Source organism: Taeniopygia guttata, chromosome 9 (genome assembly GCF_048771995.1).
Source record: "Taeniopygia guttata chromosome 9, bTaeGut7.mat, whole genome shotgun sequence".
Lineage (NCBI taxonomy): Eukaryota > Metazoa > Chordata > Aves > Passeriformes > Estrildidae > Taeniopygia > Taeniopygia guttata.
The window spans coordinates 1,366,831-1,384,443 of record NC_133034.1 but is presented as its reverse complement, the minus strand read 5'-3'; the positions used below and the strand labels follow the sequence as shown (position 1 = coordinate 1,384,443).

General features: G+C 38.6%; 1 protein-coding gene across 6 annotated transcripts in view; it reads right to left on the bottom strand.

The window, feature by feature from the left end:
- PIK3CB (phosphatidylinositol-4,5-bisphosphate 3-kinase catalytic subunit beta) overlaps positions 1 to 17,613 on the bottom strand; it is an 88,861-nt gene that overhangs the window by 17,506 nt on the left and 53,742 nt on the right. For all 6 annotated transcript variants that reach the window (XM_030280117.4, XM_041718137.2, XM_072933252.1 and 3 more), the window contains 9 exons: positions 15,183 to 15,406; positions 12,284 to 12,466; positions 11,861 to 12,031; positions 11,350 to 11,427; positions 8,584 to 8,835; positions 8,178 to 8,274; positions 7,254 to 7,384; positions 4,302 to 4,355; positions 3,417 to 3,605 (listed from right to left, as the gene is read on the bottom strand). In XM_030280117.4, coding sequence (XP_030135977.2) covers positions 3,417 to 3,605; positions 4,302 to 4,355; positions 7,254 to 7,384; positions 8,178 to 8,274; positions 8,584 to 8,835; positions 11,350 to 11,427; positions 11,861 to 12,031; positions 12,284 to 12,466; positions 15,183 to 15,406 — 1,379 coding nt within the window. The remainder of the gene's footprint in view (positions 1 to 3,416; positions 3,606 to 4,301; positions 4,356 to 7,253; positions 7,385 to 8,177; positions 8,275 to 8,583; positions 8,836 to 11,349; positions 11,428 to 11,860; positions 12,032 to 12,283; positions 12,467 to 15,182; positions 15,407 to 17,613) is intronic.

Genomic DNA, 17,613 nt, shown 5'->3' with positions numbered 1-17,613 from the left:
CCACAGAAAAATACACTCAAAAGTACACTCCAAAATCTACTGACCCAGCAAGGGTCAATGATGCCAGTCCTGATGTCAAGGGCTGCAGCCACCAACATTTCCACAGCAGGAACACTGGCACTGAAACTCTGCAGGCAATACTAACCCTGAGTACGTATTTAATGCACATGGCAGACACTGAAAATGTGAACAGCAACTCTGCCAAAACCATCAGAATTTCTACACAATCTACTGTAAATCAGGTGCAGAAACAGCAAAAATATAGAGACATTTTGTTAATACTAAATGATTGAAATGGAGAACCTGAAATAGTCTGGAAAATGAACTCCCATGCCTCATACATCAGGCAGTGAAAGTCATAGTCCACATGACTTTTTTACAGTAAATGTACATTTACTGGGAAGAGGATTTGAAAATACAGAGCTCATCCCTTTGCTGAAATCATTGTACAGTTGGTTACAATGAGAATGACCAAGGCATGTTTCAGAGAATACTTCCATTTGGCCTTGGTGTTTCAATATTTTCTCCTATAAAGAAATAACCACAATTTCTTCCCTAAGAAGACTATATGAGACAATAAAATTAAGGACAGGCCAGTATTTTTATTAAAATTATTTTAAGTATTTCAGTTGTCCTTTCTCTACTTCACATTAATGATGATGTCACTTCATTGAAAGCAAGTGGATTTTTTTTTTAAATTCTTTAAATTTTTTTTGGTTTAATTCTGCTTTGAGAATAAATACTGCCTAAGAATTCTCATAACAAGTTCTGCCACCATGCTACTCCGCTGAGCAGGGAGGTTATGGCAGCAGGAAGGGCAATTCCTTCAGTGCAACCATTCTGCTAAAGTCCTGCAAATCCAACGAGGGCTTGGTAAATCATGGTAAATAATTCAGGAAAGCTGCTTGAATCCACTGGACATGACTTCATGGACCACTGAACTAACAGATTAAAGATAGTCTACAATCAAATACGAGAGAGTCCATTTCTAAAAGAGCCTCACTATTTTTAAGCTGGATTAATAAAAACAAAAATATAGTTATTAAGTCCATTTGCTTAAAAACAGTTGGTGTTTGATTGCTTTTTCTTATAAAGAGCTGATATTTGATTGCTTCTTTGCGTTGTATAGTTTTGTTGTACTGTGTTTAGGGTTTTATGAACTTCTTTCTTGAAGTGTCAAGACTTACTACAATACATCTAAAAATGGCATTAAAACAACATTTGGTACAACAGTGTGCACATTGTAGCAGACAACTACAGCTGGTACAGCAATTATTTAATTTTAATGGGAAGTAAATTATAAGTCCTGATAATTTTGGAATTCCTAAAATTATGGAGGGTGTCTTGCCTTACCTGAAAATAATTAGGAGTACTGACATATCTGTGTACTACAGAAATATTCAGCATGTTTAAGGTAAGATCTCATTTTTCAGAGAGACTCTTCACGCTGCCAAAACCAGTATTATGATATAAACTGCACTATTGTCTATAGATAGGCAAACATAAATACTATATTCCTTCAAGAAAGTACACAATAACAAGACAAGAACACATTTTCAGCCATCTGTTTAAATAAAAAGGTTTATGTATATATAATATTTAATGCTTCCAAGTGTAAAGGACTTTGAACTGTCAGCTAATATCCATACTTGAAGTAACTTTTCAAAACTGCCACCAAGGGCCATATTTTAAAGTCCCAGCATTCAGAATGCCTTTTACTTCACATATTTTAAGGAACAAACAAGTGCCTGCTTGTATTTCTACAGTTCTGATTTCCAGATAACTTTTAATAGTGGACAATAAATTCAGAAGTAATGGAACTACTAAGGAACAGGATTCTTGCACATGAAAGAACACAAGTGAGCAAGGAATGTGTGAGTATTCAATTTTGTTAGCATAGTGTCCATGGCACTGACAAGGAACTGGGATGAAAGGCCATTTATTTTCAGAAGTTCACAGAACATATACACCTGGCTAGGAGGAAGGATGTAGCAGAAAATGAACTCTGCTGGAGCAAACTAAGAGTCTGACTGACTGGATAATCACAAAAAATCATATAATGGATAGACAGAAGATGGATTTTCATGGAGTGACTGCCTTTTCTTCCCAGAACATGTAGCTTGTAACAGGTGAAGGTCAGAATACAAAGGGGCAATAGAGTTTTATACCATCAGTCATAACCCTCCACAACAAATGCTTTTTAGCTCTAAGTTTATGAAAGTCAAAAAAGGTAGTTGAAAACTTTTAAAATGAGGCTCAGGTAAAGACGCGAACATTATGTCAGTGTAGTGGTCTGTGAGAAGGTGAGCATTTATATCATTTAGATCTGAATTCTTGCACGAAGACCAGAACAACACCTGTGCTTGGTAACTTGGGCCAGACTTTTTAGTTTGGCCCAAACTTCACTGTACACAATCTGACTAAAATACCAGTCCAGAAACCTGTTGGTTTATTACTTTTAAAACCGGTCTATCAAGCAGGGATGGTGTTACTATCAGGTCATATAATTTTTCCTGTATTAAAGTTCAACCTATTCCCAAAAAATGCCCCAAGAGTTGGATTCTATTTGGGTAAATACAGCAAAAGGCAGCAACACCAATTTTGTTACAGTGTAGTGAAACAACCTTGCACGTCTGTGCAGCAAACAAATGCAACAATTTTACTGAAAATGCACCTTGTATCACAGCACCAGCCTTGCATCCTTAGAAGTTATTTTAAAGAGACTCTTTGGTAAAAGAGACAGGATAAGAATTATGTGGTTTGTAGCACTGGTGGGTCTCACACATCTTTGAAAAACCATCTGTCTGTCTTGGTGAGTTTTAATTGCCCACTCTGAGATGTGGATTTTATAGTATTTGAGCAGCTCAACAATTTTCATAAGAAGTTTTATTTCAAATCTTGATTTACAAAGGTTTTTTGTTTTGTTGTTTTTTGTTGTTTTTTTTTTTTTTTTGAATAGCCTTATAAAAAACATTCTTGCTATGAGGGTGGTCAAGCACTGGACTTTGTTGCCCAGAGTCTGTGGAGTCTCCACTGGTGGAGATACTCCCAACTCAGCTGTTCACAGCCCAGCCCAGGCTGACTGTGCTGGAGCACAGGGCTGCACTGGATGAGTCTGGGAAATTTTTGCTTTTAATACCAAATCTGAGCACAAGGTTTTAACATTAGCCTGCATAAATATCCACTGTGCTTTTCTCATCATTCAGAGGACCCCTGAAATGCATTTTGGTTTTGGTTTAGGGGTTTTATTTGAGAGAATAAGTTCTTCTTTACATGTCCAGGCTGCAGAAGTTAGACACTGAACTCCAGCCTGCACAACAGCACCATTTCAAACTGGCTACACTTGTGAAAGAAATCCTCTTTACTGATGATTTAACTTAAGCTTTTTTCCCCACCATCGTTGTCTTTTCCCTTACCTGAGCAACATCTTCAAGTTTGTTCCACTTTAAAGAGAGCAGCAGTTTTGGCAACGATTGTGGGAAATTTTCACGACAGTCATACCGCAAAGTCCAAATGAGATCCATTTCATTTTCACAAAGCTGAGATAAAGGATCTCTTTCCATTATATCTTTTAGCACAACATAAAACTTCTTACCACCTCGACCCTAGAAAATGAGAAATGCATAATTTGATGAATTAATTAAGATTATGGTATGGTAGCTCAAATACAAGCAAGTCTATAGCAGATAAAAACTCATGAAACACAAGGAAATGACCACTGTGCCTTTCTTTCCAACTCCTTACTGTAGGCACTGTAATAGATTCCAAATCCAGTGTGCAGAACTTTCTGAAAAAATAACTCAACTTTAGAGTTAAGGACGCTAGATGGCAATATTTCTGTTTTCCAACTCCATCACGGAGCACTCTTGTTTAGGATGCATATACTTTCTTCTTCTATTTTTCAAATGAGCAAACTTAGATACATATATAATAATTTCTTCTCATTAGCAATAAAAAAGTACTTTCACAACAATCAAAAGAAAACACACTTGCCAAGTAGACAGACACTTATTTTGGTCTTCTAGTCCTAAATTGTTTTTCAGCTCTAATGTAAATCTTAGCTGTCTTCCAAATCCAGAGTATGTAAAGCTTTTTGACAAAATATAGACAAGTCTAAAATATATTGGAAAAAGCAGATATCTATCTGAATTTTAAAGCAGTTAATCAAAGTGAATAAGAAAACAGATCCAGGAGAATTGCTATTTGAGCAGCTGACTAAGTTATTTCTAGATTGATGCAGAAGATAAGAACCAGAAACCCAGAGAAAATTAATTTTAAAATAGTCTTTAGATGATGCTCACCGCCATTGCAGCATTGTCACTGTTTCTTGCAATCTCAGCTGCCTTTTCAAGTATCTGCAAGAAGTTGTTTTTAAATACATTAGATTTAACCCCAAGTCTGACTACATTGCTAGAATAAGCATTACAGAAACAAAGCAGATAAGGAAATGTTGCTATCTTTTAGGCAGTTTTGTATATCCAGTGGTATAACATGGACTTGTGTGCAGTGTCCCTTTTCTCACCTGCAGGACTACAGAGGTCAGGAACAGCAGTGCTTATGATGACCTCCATTATTTCCTTTTACATCACTCCTAAATTAAACAGCCTTCCCGATGACATCTTGCTTTCTGTTTCTGCATTTCCTTCTTATTTTTCTCCATAGCAAACCAATTCCTCAACTCTAAGTTATCCTTTGCATTCTCACCTCTACTTGTGCAGTTTCCAGAAGCACTGTTTCCATGCCCATGGATCCATGCTTCTAGCCCTTAATCCCAGAAAGAATCCACAAACCCAGTCCTTTCACCATGCTCTCAGACTGCCCATATGATCTCAATCAGTGTGTCCAGGGTACTTCTCTAGACCTTGGATCTCCTCTCCCTTTTTTTTTTTTCTTTTGAACATTTTGGTTTTTGAGGTTCATGCAATAACCCATAATGGAGAATTAAGTCTAGAAGTAAATGCAGTTCCTCAAAATGCATTCTGCACATTACTGCAACCAAGCCAGGTGTTACAATGCTAAACTGGCCAGGTATGTCTGTCTACAGCTGTCAGATGCTGCTGCTTCAAGGAACAAATCATGAAATAAAATCTCAATAAAGAAACAATCTAAGGAGCTCCAGCATCTCATTTCCCTGACAGCTCTGCTTCTCCTGTCACCCAAGAATACAACAGCACCCCAGCTGGTCTGGGGGGTCACCGGTCCATCAAGACTTGAGTAAGAGAAACAACAAAAGTCTGCAATAATCAGAGCATAAATACCCAGCAGCTAAAATCCTTAGAAAGGCATCCTAACTTGTTTTATTTCTTTTCTCTGTATGAAACTCTCATTAACATCATGTATTACATCTGCTACTTGGCTAAAAAGCTTATTTACATACTGTGTGTGAAAACATGCATAAACAAAACCACAGTGTCCTAATTCTATGTTTGATTCTTGGCTCCCCGTGCTTTGCAGAGTTACTCTATTTGCAAATAAATTTTCAAAGTCTTTGCAAGTCCAGCTTTGTTCGAGTGAACCCTGAGCCCCATGATGTGCCTGCAGCACTGGCCATGGACCAGCCCCACCATGGCTCTTGTCTCAGACAAGTTCTTTATCCCTGGTCCAGGCACTTTTGTTCTCTCAGTCCCAAACAGCTCCTCACTGTGCAAGTAGGTTAATGATATGATTGAAAAGATTAATCTATTTTTGCACATTATGTTTCTCAAAACAAAAATCTGGCATCTGATTCTTTGTTTTCTTGGCACAAACCAGCAACAACACTGGGAAAATAAGAAGCAGCCATAGAGCAAGCAAGTCTCAGCTGGAGCATTGTGAGACAGATCCTCAGCTGATGTAATCCAGCTGCTGCAACATCACTCCTCATTCAACAGAACCTTCACCAAGAGAATCTTTAGGAGATTGAGTTAAATGAAGCTGAAAGTCACAAGGGATGAAGACCATTAGACCCTACCTTAATGTCACTACACTCTCTGTCTCACCCAGTAAAATCTATTGGCTGCATTCAGCCCAGGGTTTTAACTTCCTGAGAACTTGGCATTGCAGGGACAAAGAAAAGAAACGCCAGAGCCAGAACAAATACGTGATTACTAAAGAGACACACTTTTACTTAGCCTAATATGTACATCAATTTTTTTTCTTTCAAAATTAAATACCTATAAGTGTAATGAGCAAAAACCTTAAAGCATTACAAATAAAGCAATATCAAAATTGGATAAAGTATGTCCACTATGAAGCATTAACTGGTCAGCCATAAATAAAGCAGCAATTGTCAGTACTGGTTTAGCTTTTACTGCATTTCCAATGCTGTTTGAGTAAAAGAAAAAGTACTGTGCTGACAGGGAGGGGGAAATGCTATTCACCTAAACTGAAACAAAAGAAACCCTGTCTTGTTACTTGATCTCATTTTTATGAACCTTAAATCCCAAATCTGACTTTGAACAAAATGATAAAACTTGGCAATTTCAGTCTTTTTGTTCATGCCCCTCAAAGGTGCAAAATCCTCAAAAAAAAAAGAAGCAATTTTTCTAGGCTTTTATTAACTTTCCCCAAACCAAAATTCAGACTAATGTATATGTGAGTTAAGCCTGACTTTTATAGTGTATCATTAGCAGTCTGTTTTAAGACTTATTTCATTACTTGTTTTCAGATCTTAACTTTTTTTGCTAGTTTCTGAATAACTTTCCATCGATCCTTCACACTACAGAAATAACCCACATGTATTCCAAATATACACTTCCTTTTGAGACAGATTCTTGTCTTCATCTGTAGAAAACTGCAGGGCCACTTCAGTGGATTTAGTCCAAGAGCAGACCTTCAGAGAGCCCTTTGCACACAGTGTTAAGAAGTCCATTTATCCTTTAAAGGACTTGAGCTCACAGGGCAGTGTCCCAAAGAGTGGCTAACACACATTTGTACCAAGAGAGAACAGATCTTTACAGATCACAGGCAAGAACAGTTTGAAGGTTTCCAGAATAGCAGATAAATTTAGCTTTTTGTAAGACCATTCATATGGGAAACTGATTTGCTTTTGACCTTCAAAAGACCATGTACAGCCCACTTTTAAAAGTGTACATCTTCAAAATAGACCCTGAAGTCAAGCACTGCCACTCATGCAGTGCAAGTATAACAAACTGCAGTACTGTGACTAAAACATAGCAAAAAGGGAATTCACTGGAAAAGGTAGAGTTGAAAGGAAAGAAAATACAACTACTTCCACATAAGCATTCATGACTGCTCTTTAGGACATCCCTTACCTTATCAAAGGGAGGGTAACTAATAGGCTGTTTTGAGTATTCCTGAAATCTAATGTGCAAAGCTGTTGCATTTTCAGTGTAAGGGTTGGTCTGGACGGTTCCCATGGGATTCAACATTTCTTCAAGTTCATCTGAAACATAGATAGAACAGTTAATATTACAGGCCAGCAAGCAGTAAGAAATCACTTCCTTATAAAATGGACAGAGTATGTTTTGCTGCACAATACTTTTAGTGCAATGCTCTGTATTTCCAGCATAAACTGCCTCCTGCATTCCCAAATGTTGGATTATCACCCCATGAGAAACTGATTTCCTTAAGGAACCATAACAGTCCAGAGAAGCTGAGCTATCCCTACACTGAAACAAATGCCAGTGAGATCTGTAGCTTTTGCAAAGCAGAACACATCCTCTGGATCAAATGGAGAGCAGAGCTTCAGGCCAGCCGGGCTGGGATAAGGTTCCTCAGGATGGGATCAGAGTGGCACGAGGCTCCAGACACTCCCACTAATTGATCTCAGCATCAGGGAACAAGACAAAATTCTAATACACAATTTTTGCTGGTGTAAATATTAGCACTTACATTATAACTGATCTATTCAATTTGGGGTACATGGCATAGGTACCAAATAAAATCTAAACTGTACCTTAAAAGCAAATAAGACCAGATATAACCATGCATCTATTTTATGTGTTTTTCCTTCCATAACAGATGAAACTTTTAGAACACTACTTCTTGCTCTTCATCTTTCCCGCTAAACAATACTTTCAGGAAAGAGATTAAAATGTTGTGGATTTATCCACAAAAAAATTACAAATATAAAGAGATTATTACAAGAGAACTGAACATGCATACAGTAAATATTCTGCTATTGAATCCCACTCTCTACCACACCCAAAGTCCAAATCTGAAAAGCTGAGGTTTACCAGGAAATGATGACCAGCTGTGCAGCACCAGTTCTCCATTCCTCAAGTGTCCTTTATAATCAAAGACCATGGTATTTACCCAGGCTACAGGATAATGCTGCCAAAGGAAAGTATTGTTATACGGAGATGTCAGTAAATGTTACTACACAGAAAACACTGCAAAATACATAAAATTGAGATGGTGGCTTGGGGTTTCTTTCAAACCTTTCAGAAAAGCAATTAATCACTGAGAAGTATCAAAAGTTTATATAAAAAGATGCGCAATTCTTAATGCATACACTGCTTTTAATATCTTTTCTTTTCATGTTGCATTCTTGAGCACTAAAGTGAGGACAAGGAAAGATTTCTGCATGTTCATTTTGATATAATTAAGAGGTCACTCAAGGAAAATAAATTAAATAATTACCACTTTTCCTGCTTTCCTAATGGTTTGGTATTTGGAAGGATTCATTGCCTTGGTGGACTTCTTAGTTTTCATCTTATCCATGACAGCATAAACAGCAAAGCAGAGCCTTGCCATCCTTGGCAGATCACAGACATTGATTTCAAACTCCAGCACTTCATTCCAAACGTGGTCACTTCTCCCAGATATTTCTGTGCTTACAATTGTTTTACAAAGGAGCTCTGTGCCATGGAAAAGACCAGCCCTAACATGAACCTGCCATATAGAAATGGAAGATTTTAAGCTTGCCACAGAACCTACAGAATTCTGCATAGAATAATATATAGAACATACATACATATGAATTCATCAAACAACTAAGCAGAATGAAGAAGACTAGTTTTCTGAATACAAATTAAAATCTCCAGGTAGAACCAATTTGTGCTTCTAAATAAGAAATGTTTGGGGCTTTTTTTCAGCTTAAGAAAAAAACCTTACTTTTTATTTAAACTATTTCTAAAAACATACAGAGGGAACACTGCTGACCCTAACAGGAGTCACCTGTAATAATAACAACAATGTACATGATTTCCAGGGATTGTTATGTCTTTAGTACCCAGAAACCAACAAAACCAGGTAGTTTGAACAATGAAAATAAGGATCAGAAAAGGAGAAGGAGAAATCGACAAAGAAGCTGGAGTTACTGGCACTGAAATTAAACTCATTACAGGTCAATGCTAAGATGTTTTTCTGATCTTCCTTCATTTTTTCTGTTTAATTTCTACATTTCTGTTCAATAACATATATACACAGAAAACTGCAGAGTGAAATGTGCCAGCTTCTTTCAGGTGGCCTTCCAAAATATCAGTGAGAGACAGAGAGAGAGAAAAACCCATAAATGTAATCTTTTGGTCAACACCAAAAATAAGTCCTCAATGTTAAATGTGTAAAAGTGATCTGATGTTTCAGGTTCCCTCTGCTCCTCAATTAACCTTCCCCACATACCCTTGAAGCTATCACATTATTGCTGAACACTGCAAGGGAAAGAGAGAGATACTAAATTTGATAGTGGCTTTGGGGAAAAAAAAATCATCTCTCTAGTTCTATGACTTCTGATCCTGTTAATGTAAGGGATTGGATCCCAATTTTTTTTCTTTTCATTCTGACATGCCCCTTTTACGAATTAAATTGTGTGTACTGATGGAATGGCCAAAGACAAAGACAAAAGAAAAGCCATTTTCAATGTCACGTATTTGGAAAATGGGGTGTTGGACTGCTGGGAGAGGTCACTTGTGCCCTAGGTGGATGTCCCCACCCAGCTCACACTGGGGCAGCGCTACCCAGCTACAAACACTGCATTTGTGAACCCTGGTGGTGGGTTCAGCAGAAATGGATGAATATTGGCTTATCCACAGCACAGTGGGGCTAAAGGAACAATGCCAGTGAATTAAACAGCCTTAGAATCAGGGTTGGAAAGAAATACATTCTCAACAGTGACAATTTTGTAACACTGTACACAGACAAGGCAGGGAAACAGGCACAGGTTTGCAGAGTCACTGCATTCATTCTTATTCTAGGTTACCACAGGACTTGTAATTTTTCAAGACTAAAAAGCTTATTCAAATACTAAATAACCTGCCCACAGGTGCAGCATCTAAATTGTTTCTTCTCAAGCTTAGAAAATATTTTGATTGTTTTTCTCCTAAAAGCATACTGATATTAACCAGAAGTCACTTTTGTAAGCATGAAAAAATCCACCCTAGAAACTCCTGATAGCTATGTTGCTTCCAGAATCCACCAGCTCTTTTATCTTTCCTTTTAAAAACTTAAGAGTCTACAGAAAAGAGTTAAGAAAATATTGGAACTAGCTAAATAATGGTTTAGATAAGGAAGAGGGAAACACCTGGTTTTGCAGCCACAATCACAGTGTCTCAGGTATTAAAATGTAGCTTTGGATCATTTATCTGTAATGTAAACCTTCTTTTTGGTGTTGACCAAAATGTAGGATTGCTAATTTACAAGGAGGTTGTAACAAGTTTTGAATGAAAAAGATGCACCAAGTATCCTGAATAAAGCATGAGAACAGCAAATATCAATGGTTAACTGGGTATCTTCCATATCTACAGGACTAGCTACACAATTTACTAATTTCTGAACAAAATAAAGGAGTTTAATGTTGCTCTACCTCACAGGCAAGTGTTTTGTAAGGCATTAAGGGCATTAAATAGCTGTGCAAGAAATTCCCACATGTTAACAACTTGTGGTCTGTACAGCACTCAGTAGCCCAGTCATGTATATTTTTACAGGAAATGATACTCCAGCTTTCTTTCTTTTTGTTCCTCATGTGTAGAAAATAAAAGACAGATTGTATAAGAGCACACAGTCCAAGTTTAGAAATACAGAATATATTCAGGACTACGAAAATACCATGTTGCACTTTATCACATTTAATATTTAATTTACTTGTGTAAGGTGTTTATGACAACCTATTTAAAATGAGCTCATTTCACACCACTACCAGCACTTTCGAGAAACCATGTTTTTAAAAAATCAATTACTAATGAATATTTATGTCATACTGACACAATGAATGCAATGTTCCAATGCACACATCCAACTTCAGGTAATAAAGGAATATTTTAGCAAAAAATTCAGATTTTGACCCGTGCTACCAGTGCATTTGGGAATCATGAAAAATGCTGAAATCTGTATTATTTTGAGTTCACTTAGCATTGAAAATCATGAAAACAATGAACAGAATGTCTTTTGATACCAGACACAGTTACTTACTTTGGCATTTTCTTCTGTGTTTAGTTTATTGCCCTTTAATAGAATAATCTTGAAAGGGTTAGAAATGTCCCACACACTCTGAGAAGAGAAACAAAGATACAAGTTCATTCTACACCACAGTAACATTGAGACCTATTTTGTAAGCCAAGCAGTTTAAGCAAAAATATCAAATACAAACAAAAAAAAATGCAGTTAAAAATATAAATTTGAAATCCTCAAAGATAAATTGGTTATCATAGCTACAAGAGGAGACTCAGCTGGAAGAGAGCTGGGGATGAGAAAATACATCACATCCTCACAATCCAAAATTTATAGTGTGTAATTGAGCAAAGCTCCGTCCACATCAATGTTTCTGAGGTAAATTTCCCAAGCAACAGGAGGCTCTAAGTTGACCCAGGTGACCTACACTGGAACACAGCAGTCAGTCACAGCACAAACCCCAGGCACTGTGATTTATATCCCACGAGTCACTGCTCCCTTTGGGTATCAGACATTCTCCCCACGAACTCACGGTTGTTGCTCTTGTTTTTTTTGGTGGCAGAGGAAGAGGAAGGTTGGAGGATTTTCGGTTTATGGCAGCTTCTATGGCAATCATCTCCTGCTCACACATCTTCTTTATGGTGCAGCACTCCACCAGGGTCAGCTGGGGAAGGGTCCTGCTCATCACGCAGTTGCGGATGTACTGAAAGCCCAGGGAAAACAGTTGTTAGCAGCCAGCAGACTATTCCTGCAGCAACTTCCACACCACAGAAACAAAGAATTCATTACAGAGATACAAAGGGAATGGTGCTCATGCGTTTTACAGCTGCAAGGGGCTGCAGACATGAGGAGGGAGATGTTGCTGTTCAGTAATGGGATAGGAGGGATGGGAGGAAGCACCTTTGGCCAAGGCAGCAGGGAATTGTTACATCAAGTTCCAAAAAGCTCTGTGTACCTGGAACTGAATTAATGGGTGATCACCAAAGACATATTCCAGCCTTCCACTAACTTGCAGCACATAATCAGCAGGATCAACTTCCTCATCTTCTTTTCCATGGATAGTCAAACGTTTTCGGATTGCCAGCTCATTCAGCTTGATGGGATTCATGTTAGGGGACACCTGGAAACTAAATACATCCTAACAACACACAAGCAGGAATAATGAAGGTCAAACTTGTCTTAGGCAGAAGGCTAAAACTGTAACACACGTAAGAAAATACGTAGAAATAATAACTGTTAAATCCAGACTGTATTAACAGTTAAAGTCTTTATGTTTAGGGCAACCAAAATAATACACACCCTGAAAGCTGTAAGAAGTTAATTCCCAAACTTTTATATTATCAGAAATACTTTTAAAAATATAGGTCTTTATTTGATTTAGCAGTGATTTTAAGACTTCTAGAGCAATGTATTGACCTAGAAGGTTGTATTTTGGAACGTTGAATGAGGTAGACAATAAATCATGATGCATTTCAAAGTATTTAGCAGTACTAGATGTGTTAATTTTTCATCTTTCTGGCCACTAGCAAGTTATCCTCTTTCTAAGTATCACTGAACTCAGAAGAAAAAGCTTCAAGCAAGAAAGCAGAAGAAATTGTGAATGTAATGTATATAGAAAACCACCACCACATTGGGAGGAGAGCAGAAAAGAGGAGTTGTGGCCAGTACCTGTAGCATTCTGAACGTAACGTGAAAAGACTGCATTTTTTAAAGAAAGTTTTTAATTAAAACCCTTAGAGGCTCTCAACCTATTTCCAAAGTATCTCTAATTTTAATGTGTTCTAAAAAGATAAAGGTAAAAAGGTACTCTCTTTTGTAAATAAAAAAGGAGGTTTAAATTAATTTCAAGTTCCTAAAGTACAAGATCTTCTGTGAAATCTTTCATCTCCCTTCATCTACCACATTATGCTTTTTACAGGTAAAGTTGCAAAGGTTGATTCAGGAGGTAATGGGGTTTTGTTGTTTCATTTTTTCAAGTTTTCTTATTTTTTATTTATATGCCCAATTATGAAGATGTGAGCAACCTAGTTATTGACAAATGTGCAGTGTTGTTTGCTTAGATTCTTTTGACTTGTGCTTTATTTATATAAATACTGTATATTTATTACATAAATAAATACTTCATTTATATAATAACTGGTAAGAAGCCAAGCTGCCTCAATGGAAGAAGTAAACTCTGCAGAGTCACACAAAATTAATTCTGTGTTTTCTCAGTTTCTGCCTGGTTCACAACAGCTTCCCCCATTCAGAAAGCTGCCACAGTGTGAAGGCTTTCTCCTCCTGACATAACTGCTAGTAGTAGACAGGGAATAACACTTTCTTCCAAGGAAGCTGGTGCTCTCTGACTGCTGCCTTGCTCCCCAGATTATCTTAACAGACATGTCACAGAGATGGGGAGCAGTCTCTCCTGCTCCAGAGACAACCACAGAGACCTTACAGCTCACCCACACCTTCCAGACAAAACTACTTCAGTATTTCCTTCTCTCAATCCTGCAGCTGCAAGAATTAACAGAACAGTCCCCACACCTTCCTCTCTAACTCTCCTGGGATGACTCCACTGCTCAGTGCAAGTAGTAAAGTCTGAACAGAGTTTACTGCTCTAAAAAGCAGCTCAGATTTGAACTGTTAATAGCTCTGAAGGTCAGAGCTGGCAGCAGAAGCATTTGAAACATTTGAAATGTCAGCAGCCTATTCTATTATAGTGGCAGGCAAATACATTCTGCACCAGCAAGAACTTTTGCATTGTTTTTGTCCTGTCAGCATAGGCATATAGATACAGTATTTAATCAAGGGCTGAAGATAATCTCACTCCTGGACAACACAAATTCTCTGTTAAGCTGAAGAGGACTGGAAATGTTTTGTCATAAAACACCTATGCATCCAACACCAGCTGGGGTTATTGGTGACCAAACTTAGCTTTTGCTTCTACATTTATCTCTCCAAAGGCAGATGTGTGTACCATTTTAAACCTCTAAAGTTTAAAAGGACAGTGCTAGAAATAATTCAGCTTTGTAACTAAACTCATCTGACTCATTAGAAAATCAACCACTTGCACCGGGGTCAAAATGGACACCAAATCTAGCCTGATGTATTTACACACTTGTAAGATTTTTAAGGTTTCCAATGCTGATCATTCATGGTTATCCAAAAGAACAGAGTACAAAAAGGGTAATGGGAATTACCTTAGAATGTCACAGAAGCTACCAGTAACTCAAGCAGAGTCAGAGCAACTTCAACATCATAAAAACTCATGCTAAAACATTTCAGGTTTTCCTGGTAGAAACTAAATGGGGTTTTATTTTAAAAATAAGCTATGTTTTTTCTAGCCTTAACAAAAAGCCAAATCTAAGTCTCAATGTTTTGGTTTTCCATGTGCCCTTCTAGTAAAGGGAATACTGATTCTTCTTTTTTAAAAAAAATATTTTTCAATTTAATTAGCATATAAACCCCAAAGATGTTCAGTGAGTCACACACAGAGACAAGTGCATTGAATACAGTGCCAATCAATTACCAGCAAACTCTGGTGAACTGAGCTTAACACTGAATATAAGTGAAACAACACAGGAACAGTTGGCAAAACAAGTCCTGACAACTTTGAACCATGTTTTACATTTAAACAAACATGAAGTAATATAGAAGATACAAACTGTACATTTTGCCTTTAGAAGTTCAATTCTCTACTGTGGGCTTACATCCTCACTTTCTTTCAAGATTCAAGGATCCAAGTGAAAGATTTGCACTTTAAAGCAAACACCATAATATAAGTATTCTATTTTATTTATATCCTTGAGCAATCCATGCCAACTCAGACCTGGATCAAGAACAGCTCATGAAACATGAACAACCATTCCTACCTGGCAGTTATCAAAATGAACAGCTACTACAAGGTTTCCACTGTAGAGCTTATCTTGGAAGCTCTCTGGTATAACAGTCTCCTGCTCTGGAGGGTAAGTGTGCTTTAACCAGTCCATCCAGGAGAGACCCACAAGTGACTGAATCTTCTCCTCACTGATCCTCCTCATTTTAGCTCGGAAGTCATTCACTTCAGGATCTTGTAAGGCATCGAACTCATGGAGACCTGAAAGAATTCAAGGAAGCAAAAGGATACACAGCTGTACAAATACTGCCCATCCCATTTAAACTGTTACTATCTTTAAGTTAAGGTGAGACAGGTGGTTTCTTTCAGACATCCCATCCAAAATGGACACTCAAAGCTGAGCTGGGTTCTATATTGTCCTGTACATCAGTGCTCTTCCAAAGTTACTTGCACAACTCCCATGCAACCTGGCATGAATGTTTATTTTAAACAAGAACCACCGTATCTCCTAAGTACTCTGAAGTGGAAAATCCAACCTTACCCAGAATTCAAGGTAGATTGGAAAATTTTACGTCTCTCCTCACAAGAGTAAATTTTAAAAACCACAGTAAATGTATCATAAAGACCACAGAGCACAAGTGCTTTCAAGCTATAGGTTTTTTTTTAATCACCCAGAAAGATGACATCATCCTTTTTAATTTTGTTCAAAAGTCAAAAAAATAAAATCCTCTACCCAAGTCAAAATGACATGACTGAAATTTCTACCAATCCAAGACCAGTACAGTTCCTTTTCCAAAACATGTAAAGAATGAATACACATGGCAAGTCCTGCCTGACCAACTTGGTCACCTTCTGTGACTGAGGACATCAGTGGACAAGAGGTGGCTGTGGATGCCACCTATGTGTATCTGTAAGGCCTCAGACATGGGCCCCATAATATCCTCATCTTTACATTGGGAAGATATGTATTTGATGGGGGATCAGTGATCAGTGGGTGTGAATTGGTCGGATGGGTGCCTCCAGAGGGTCACAGTCAACATCTCAGAGTCCCAGTGAGTGACATGAGTGACAAGCAGTGTCCCTCAGGGTGTACTGGCACCAGTGTTATTACCTAGCTTCATTAATGCCATGGACAGAGGGACTGAGGGCACCCTCAGCAGAGTTGCAGATGACACCAAGCTGAGTGGTGTGGTGACACAAAGGAGGGGATGCCAGCCACAGGAACCTGGACAAGCTCAAAAAGTGGGCCATGGGAATCCCACTGAGATACAACAAGACCAAACACAAGGTCCTGCACCTGGGTCACAAAAACCCCTAGTATCAACACAGGCTGGGGGATGAGCAGATGGGAAGCAGCCCAGCCCAGAGGACTTAGAGGTGCTAGGGGATGAGCTGGACATGACCTGGCCATGAGCACTCAGAGTCCAGAAAGCCAAATGTGTCCTGGGCTGCACCACAAGCACTGAGGGCAGGTGGGCAGGGCAGGGGGTTCTGTCCCTCTCTTCTGCTCTGGTGAGAGCCCACCTGCAGCACTGCAGCCAGCCCTGGGCCCCAGCATACCGGGGACAGGGACCTTCTGGAGAGACTCCAGAGGAGGCCACAAAGGGGCTCAGAGGGCTGGAGCACCTCTGCAGTGGAGACAGGCTGAGAGAGCCTGGAGAAAAGCAACCTCTGGGGAGTTTTTAAATTGAAAGAGGGTAGATTTAGATAATTTGTAAAGAAGAAATGTTTTACAAGGAGGGTGGTGAGGCACTGGCACCAGCTACCCAGAGAGGTGGTGGATGCCCCATCCTGGACACGGTTAAGATTGGACAGGCTCTGAGCAACCTGGTCCAGTTGAACGTGTCCCTGCCCACAGCAGGGTGGTGGAATGAGATGACCTTTCAACCAAAGCCATCCCAGGTTCCTATGATACAAGGGAAAGCTGTGACTTTTTGGTACTTCAGGATGTGTAGGACCTGCAAGTGTCTTTATCTTTACTCGTGAACTTTGAAGGACATTGTCCAAATCACACAAAGCACCCAGCACCTTCTGAGAACAAAGCACTAAGTTTAGAAGCTCGACAGCCACACAGTATTTTCCCTGCTAAGGTACAGAGTGGGGGCTGCTTAAGGCAAGGTCTCACACAGCTCTGATACACTAAATATTCAATCACAGAATGTGAATCTCTCCGAAGCTGTCTGAATGGTTAAACTGTTCCCATTGTCAGCTCTAACAAATAGGCAGACAGTGTACTACTGAAATCTAAACAAAACCTGCAGTCTTTTTAAGGGACCTAACAATGGCTCATTGTTTTAAAACAAGAGGTATGACCTCATATGACCCTGTCAGTCTTGATTGTATAACCAAGCAGAGTAGATTTAAAAGCTGAAAATTCTGAAATAACATCAAGAATAAGTTACTGTGAAACCTTTAAAAATAGCCTTTCATTGTTTGATGAAAATCAGTGTCACAATTGAGAGCAAAAC